We start from the raw sequence: 7,569 nt of genomic DNA, 5'->3' as shown, positions 1-7,569 counted from the left end.
GGGGGGGGAAGGGGGGGACGCGGGCGGGGGACGAAAAAGTAGATGCACGCGTGACGTAATCGTGCGCACGAGTTATTCCTCGTTTCGAAATGAGCCAGAGAGGCACGACGAAAGAGAGATAAGAGACGCGCGAGAGGTCGTCGCGTAAATAGGTATTGTGTAATTTTGGAATTATTCATCGCGAAATGCATATATACGTGTGTGCGTGTGGGTGCAGCAGGCAAAACCCATAGCATACGTATGCTCGAACCGTTGGACGCGGGGGAAAGAGGAGGAAGAGGGAGGGAGGGCGGCCGCCGCCGCCGGAGGACGAAGGGAGGGGGGGAGGGTGGGGGAGGGGAAAGGAGCGGGATACGTCTAAGGTGGGGGAGCGGGAAGAAAATGGTTTTCTAACCTTGAACAGCTCCTTGAAGTAAGGGCTGCACGCGGAAAGGACGACCTTGTGCGCCTGGAGCCGCCTGCCGTCGCACGCGAAGGTAACGTCGACGAAGTCCTCGTCATCTCGCAGCGCCTCGAACTGGCTCGTGATGTTCGCCTGAAAGTTATTCCACCGCAAGCAAAACTGCTGCTGGCTATCCGTCATTCTCTTCACACACTCGCGACTCCCCTTCAACAACACCTATGATCACACATGTGGGGGGCTAACTTAGAGTACCATACGCCCGTGGGGAAAACTTAACTCTCTCATTACTGTAAAAATGTAAAATGTAAAAAGTGAATCGATGACTGAAGAGGAAACGTACGATATAAATAATGACAATCGATAACCAAGATTGCCAGCTATCGGGCAGAAAAATTCTCTAGGCGGCGCGCACGGCGGTCGCGCCTCGCGAAAAGCCGCGAGTGAACGGCGCGATTCGGTACTCGTCATCGTTTATTCTTCACCGTTCACTTGATTTGACAAATTTCTGAAAAAATCGTCCCGAATATATTTCTGCGGGAAATCGCTTGTGTTTCATCGAATTTGATTAATTTTAATAAATCTGAATAAATGTTCTTTTTATTAATTTACGCAACACAAACGTTCTTGCGTCATTTATACGTCCCTAAAAGTACACGAAGTTTGAAGATCGTAAATGTGAAACGTAATTCACACTTAGAACATGTATAAACACACTTATATACATGTATGATATAATAATTTTTTAATTCTTGATTCCGCAAAGTCTAGATTTGCTTTAAAAGTATAAGCCATATATAAGCTATAAATTGTAAGTGACGATATATCGACCAGAGAACTTACGCTTTCAGATCGTAAAAATTGGGTTTTAAAGTCACTTAATCTCTTTCGATTTACGGCTTAAGGCCTCTTAAAGCGAGATTGAGAATCGAGATAAATAGAAGTGATAAGCTTTAAGTCTTACGGAATTGACAAATTATAGTCGATTATTCTTCTCACATTTAGCTGTGATTGATTAATTTCTAACAACTCGCTACACTTCTTGGTTTTTACGAGGTAAACTAATTCTCTTCCGACGAACGAAAAAACGTATTTTGAGACGAATTGTTTTTGAATGCACCGCGCGTATCTATTCTATTAGATTATTAAAAAGTGCAGACGAAAGGTTGCAATTTCGGTGAGAAGTAAATTTCGATATTGTCAACACACGTAAATAATATTTATATATTTATATATAAACATAGAATTTGGCGGAAAGAATGGTTTTTTTATTACGCATCAAAAGCTGAATTTATCCAGAAAGTCAAATCGACGTCGATGTCCGTTTTAAATGCATGGGCGGCAAATTACGTCACATTCCGAACGAATTATTCCTAGACGGGGTAACTAGACACTTGAGCTGCACGGCGCATGCGCCGTCGACGCATGCGCGCTCTCGCGCCGGCTGTCGACACTGACGGCGAAGACGAAACGGGTATCGAATTTTCGGAAATAATAAGCTACATGCAATACAATGCTGCTTCGATCCCCGCTGTGAATACACACGTGCACGCGTGTTGCGTAATTACAAATGCTCGCTCGTAGGTATGCGTGCGACCGTTGGGAAAATATGGCCGCCACATTGCGGAAACAACAAGCTTGTTATCGGATATTATGATTGATGCTACGCGAATACATATATATAGATACTTATTTGAAAACAATGATCGGGAAATAAGAGGAAGAAAAAGCGTTTCGGTCGTTGAAAGAATTAAGAATGGCGTCTGTCTTTTTCGTTAACAAGCATATGTACAACATATATATATTTTTTGAAAAGAAATTGTTTCAGAATAAGCGTCGACACAAGTTTAAAATATTTCGCGAAAATATTAAAAAATAATTTCTAAAATAATCGTTATTAACATAAAATCATTATTAATAGATTTAATCGAATGATAAAATAATTGAAATTAATTAAAAATTATTTAAATCATAATATATATATGTATATGTACCTTTTTATACCCATCTAGAGAAATATTTATGAAATTCAAAATAAAGTATGAAATCAAATTGTTGTATAAATATACAACAGAGTTGTACTATAAAAATTTTAAATAATTTAATAGTTTTTTTCCAAAAGGACACTAAAAATACAAAAATCCTAGAAAAAATTTAATAAAAATTCTGCTTGAAAACACAATTAAGATATCAAGAGTATACTAGCTTAATGTGAAGTTAAGAGAAAAAGACCAGCAACATATAATCATCATGAAAGTTAATATTAATATACAACCAAGTTTTATAATGAATAATATGATTTTAATTTTTTTTTTTTTCAAAAACTGTAATACAAAGAATCCTACAAAAAGAATAATGAAAATTTTGTTCGATAGTACAATTAAAGACCATGTATACTTCAGTATGTTCGAGGTGAAACCGAAAGAGAACCGTGAAAGTTGATACTTGACATGGAATCGTTTGTATTTTCGCTTCATTTACATTTTTACATCTAAAATTAGTCATTTCCGATCAAACACATTGTATATTTATAGAGATTCATTGTAACTACGATTAAAGATCTAAAATTATCTTTTTATCGGATAAATTAATCAATTTAAATTTTGCAACATTATTATTTATTTTTTTATTGCTTTTTACATTTTCCCATTTTTATTACATAAGACAGAGTCAAGTATATATAAAGATAATGTACTTTAATAACAAAATATTGAATCATGGACTTACATGATTAATTATTATATTAACTTGAAGAACGGAAATAATGTATGGTTTTTGTCATATAATATGTTGAATAAAGACAATGCAGAGGAAATATGAGAGGAGGGGGAAAGAAGAGGGAGAAGGAGGAGAGAGAGAGAGAGAGAGAGAGAAAATAAGCATCTAAACTGGTACTCATAAGGCCTGTTCTTTTTCACTGAACTTCTTGCACGGTTCATCTTTTCTCTTTTTTCTTCCAGTGTGGAGAAAATAAGGAAGGAAGATGAATCGTGCAAGATCTTTAGCTAAAAAGAACATACCTATAATGGATTTTTAATTTAAGGACCATCCATAAGTATAATCTTTAAGACGTCACATACATATGTAACTCAATCCCACAGAATGTGCTGTATTAGTGTCTTAAAATATTAAGCTTATTTTACAATTTAATTGTAAAAGTAATTGGCTGCATGTAGTATAGGAGAAGCAGCTTTGCAAAATTCGACTTTAATATGATTATAGTCTTGCCCTTAATTCCTCATTGAATTTAATAGCGTATTCGATTTACTGACTCGACCCGACTCTGAGTCAACTGTCTGTTCTTTTTAGCTGTATTTCTTGCACGGTTCAGCTCTTCTCTTGCAGCTATTATAAACAGATCAGACCATTGACTCAGGAGTTGGACCGGGTGTCAGTAAAACGAATACGTCATAAATATATATATAAACCAATCATATTAAAGAATTTACTTTTATAACGATACGTGTTCAAATTTGACAGCTGCAAAGTATATCTTATTTTATTTTATTTTATTACTCCAAATATATTTTATAATAAATTGACGCAGAGGATATATTTACACACGGACAGATTACAAAAATTTTTATTTTATTTTTGATAAGGTATATATGACTTTTATATTTGTATTAGGTTTTAATAATTTGGACAGGGTTAATAAGACATTTAGTAGTTGAATTTTTAAACAATGTTAATTTTCATACACTTTTTATCAGGATCAAAAGATAAAAACACATACAAATACGAATGTTCCAATTTTATACACGGAATCTATGAATTTCAACAATATGAAGATTGTATAATGTTAATTTAACTTTAAGTAAAATTATTGTATCATTGAAAATGACCCGATCGGAGTCGAAACGTCTGACGTTGTATTAATATATGAATTAAAATAATTCGTTAAATTAATTTGGCTCCTACACACCCTAGTTATATATTATATCAAAGAATATTTTATAGCTGCAAACTGCTTTTTCTGCTAAACGCAGCCATTGCATTTATATAAAAACTGATGAATCACAGTCGAATGTTCTCCTCATGTTTGATTGATTAATCGCAACAATAAAACAGGCTTTATACTGTCTCGAAATAAGAACTCATTAAGAATACCGACTTAAAAACAAAAAAGCGGTAATTGCGTTTTTTTTTTTTTTTTTTTTTTTTTTTTCTAATCTCCTTTCCGTCAATTGTAAAATTGGGTAGGAAAAGCATCCGATTCATTGTCGTCCTCTAGTAATAATACCGATTCAAAGTTCCATCGACGGAAACACGCGCGGTCTTATCACACAAATCTTTAGTCACGATTCATAGGGTATCAAGGTAGGACGCGCTCGGATCGTAAATGGCTCGTAAAGCGCCTAACTTCAGGCAAACGGCGCCGAGTGTCGTGTGCGCATCCCGCACGCGGATCGCGTATAGGCCTCGCGATTTCGCATCCTATATTTAACGTGATACTTTCGACTTCGGGTCTGCCGTGACGACGACGACGCGGCCACCGCCTGGCCGCCACTCTTGGCTCGTGCCTACGTCTCGTTCGTTCGTCCGCGCGCGTCCTTCGACTCGCTTCACGTCGCTCGGTCCGCTCGCTCGGTTGCTTCTGCTCGCGGACGCGACGCGCGGGAGTGTAGGAGTGTGTACGGTGTGCGCGGTGTCCCGGTGTTTCACGGGGAAATGTCAGTGACGTGAACGTGCACGCGGCAGCGTTGACGCGTGTCTCCCTGTATCATCTTCTCTCGAGCAAGAATGTGCGCCAGACATCGACGCACGGTAAGCGATCGAATCCGCCGTCCCGTCCCGTTGCCGTCCTGGCGACCGCGAGGACGTGACGCCGTCCTTTAACCTAATTCCGTCCAAGTTCGCGCCGGAGGTTACTACGGGAATAATTCAATCGATACATTAAAGGAGCACGGTCATCGTTGAATCCCTTCACTCGAAAACGTCTCGCGATCCGCGCCCCGTACGAACGTAGGTCGACGGCATGCGTCGCTGCGATTCTCGCGAGCAGCTCAACAGCTGATCTAATCCTCCCGGACGGTCGTCCGAATCGCTCGCGGGCTTTTATCGTCCACCCCGCCTGTAAAAGCACTCAGGGAGGGGCGGACAGGTGTATCCGGGACAGTTAAAGTATCTAGCTGTAATCGCGCGTACCTTGTACTTTGCACCGAGTATTTCTCTCTCTCTCTCTCTCTCTCTCTCCGAGATATAATATCCTTATAACCTAAAAAAAAGCGAAAGATAAACTCCGTGATAAGACTCTTCGTCACAGGCTCCGTTTTTTTCTCCCCCTCCCTGCCGTACACCTTTTGCTTTATTTTTTTCTTTTTCCAGGATTTTTCCTGACATTGTTCAAGCGACATATAATTTCTATTTGACTTGATTTCTGTAATTATGAGTTTGTCACTGCAAAAACTCTCTCTTATTTTAAACACAATGTACTTCTCACGGTTATTTCTCACAGAAATTACATTTGGACGGAGTATAGATCTTTGCCAAGTAGGACACAATGACACGATAGCGAATAATAATTTGATGATAAAGCGAACTGTACATTTAGCAGACAAAGGATGACACACGCAACCATGATAAGAATTGCATATCTAGCCAATTTTACAAAATGAGTGATTTCTTTGATATGATGAATGCTTGAGATCAAATAGATATAGCTTTAATGTAAAATTTACGTCTAATTTTACTAATTATATGCTCTTTTATTGTTTCAGTCTCTGCACGACTTCTTCCATTGGTGATTGTAGTGGTTTCCCATAGTGGAAACCAAAAATTTCATCTTACGCTACGGTGAGCATTTTGATTTTTTTCACAAAGATATTTATGTCCCTTGTGTGTGATTTCTTTAGATGTGTTTCAGTTAAATTAATTTTTGTAAAAACTCAATGTGTCATAAGAGACTTGTGGTGCTGGATTTATATATGAAAGTAAGCTGATGTAAAAATCATAATTCTCCTTAAGATTTCTGATTCTCAGAGATGCAAGTTTTCTTCGTTTCCATTTGATTTTCTTAGAGAGATGGCATTTAATTTAATCTTCATCTGAATGAGTAACATTATAAGAATGTGCGAATCATGTGACAAGGGATGATATAGGATCGTACCTTTCTTTCCTTACGACTCCAGATTATTCTAAGGCCTCGTGAATGTCGCGGCCATCCAGCGGAAGCACCATAGAGCACTGAAAAGACTACATAACTATTGTATCATATCAGCCGAGCATTACCTTAATCTTGGTAGGAGTCGAACGACGGACTTAGCGATGTACAGTCCGTGCAGAGAGCCGTGTCGGTACGATGAATGTCGGCTCTGTTAACGCAATATCCACTCCTTCGGAGATCACTCCGCGATTGGGTCGCTCTTCGAATCACGACTGCGACACAGTTTCCACAATTCCTTCTGTAAAAACAAGTAAAATAAAACATTTCAAAATATAAAAAAAATCATGTGTACTAACATATTAAAAAGCGTACACTTATCGAGTATTTAAAATTTATATCAATGGCGTTCTAAATTGAAACTTATTTTATCAAATTTTTTTTTCTTGTACAAAAATTGTATCTGTTTTTATTGTCTGCGTATTAGAGATGTATGATATTGTATATAAAATCACAACTTATTCTTTATCTTTAAATAAGAAATTGTCAACATAGAGAAACTTAGAGAAGTGTGAAGTAGACATTAATATGTTTTTTTTCAATTACTATGTTTATAGCGCATTACATCATGTTTCTTGATCCGAGTGCTACACATGCATGTACCACGTACAAAAAACATCTTCCACGTGCAGCATAAATTAAACAAGACTCACTCGCAATAATGAGGTTTTAATCCTCACATAAAGATGATCTTAATAATGAAAGTTACTCTGGAGAAACGCGCGTCTCTCGTGTATTTTCGATAATTAAGATAATTTAAATTCGAATTTGGGACCAATATGCAAATTGTTTGAGGGCCAAATTATATCAACGTGCAGTATGATAACTACAAAACGTATGTATAAAGTCATTTAATCTGTAATTATTACGTTGCATAATGAGATGCAAGAGTTCTGCAAAAAAATAAACGTGCGATTTAACATAGTATAGGTCAATACATGATGTGTGAGGAAAAAAAAACTAGGAGAATAAGAGTGGTACCAACCGATACAAAATTATTCAACCT

General features: G+C 37.4%; 1 protein-coding gene and 1 long non-coding RNA gene across 5 annotated transcripts in view; one reads left to right on the top strand and one right to left on the bottom strand.

The window, feature by feature from the left end:
- The window catches only part of LOC108779939 (protein abrupt), a 17,481-nt gene extending 16,730 nt beyond the window's left edge, over positions 1–751 (bottom strand). For all 4 annotated transcript variants that reach the window (XM_018547506.1, XM_018547507.1, XM_018547509.1 and 1 more), the window contains exon 1: positions 395–751. In XM_018547506.1, coding sequence (XP_018403008.1) covers positions 395–583 — 189 coding nt within the window. In that variant the 5' untranslated portion in view covers positions 584–751. The remainder of the gene's footprint in view (positions 1–394) is intronic.
- Positions 752–4,407: 3,656 nt separating this feature from the next.
- Positions 4,408–6,788, top strand: LOC108779941 (uncharacterized). The gene is made up of 3 exons (XR_001940885.1): positions 4,408–5,167; positions 6,121–6,196; positions 6,532–6,788. It is a non-coding gene; the product is annotated as an uncharacterized LOC108779941 (long non-coding RNA).
- The last annotated feature ends 781 nt before the right edge of the window (positions 6,789–7,569 follow it).

This window comes from Cyphomyrmex costatus, unplaced genomic scaffold (assembly GCF_001594065.2).
Source record: "Cyphomyrmex costatus isolate MS0001 unplaced genomic scaffold, Ccosl1.0 scaffold643, whole genome shotgun sequence".
In the NCBI taxonomy this organism is placed as follows: domain Eukaryota; kingdom Metazoa; phylum Arthropoda; class Insecta; order Hymenoptera; family Formicidae; genus Cyphomyrmex; species Cyphomyrmex costatus.
This window is presented reverse-complemented; position numbering and strand designations above follow the sequence as displayed.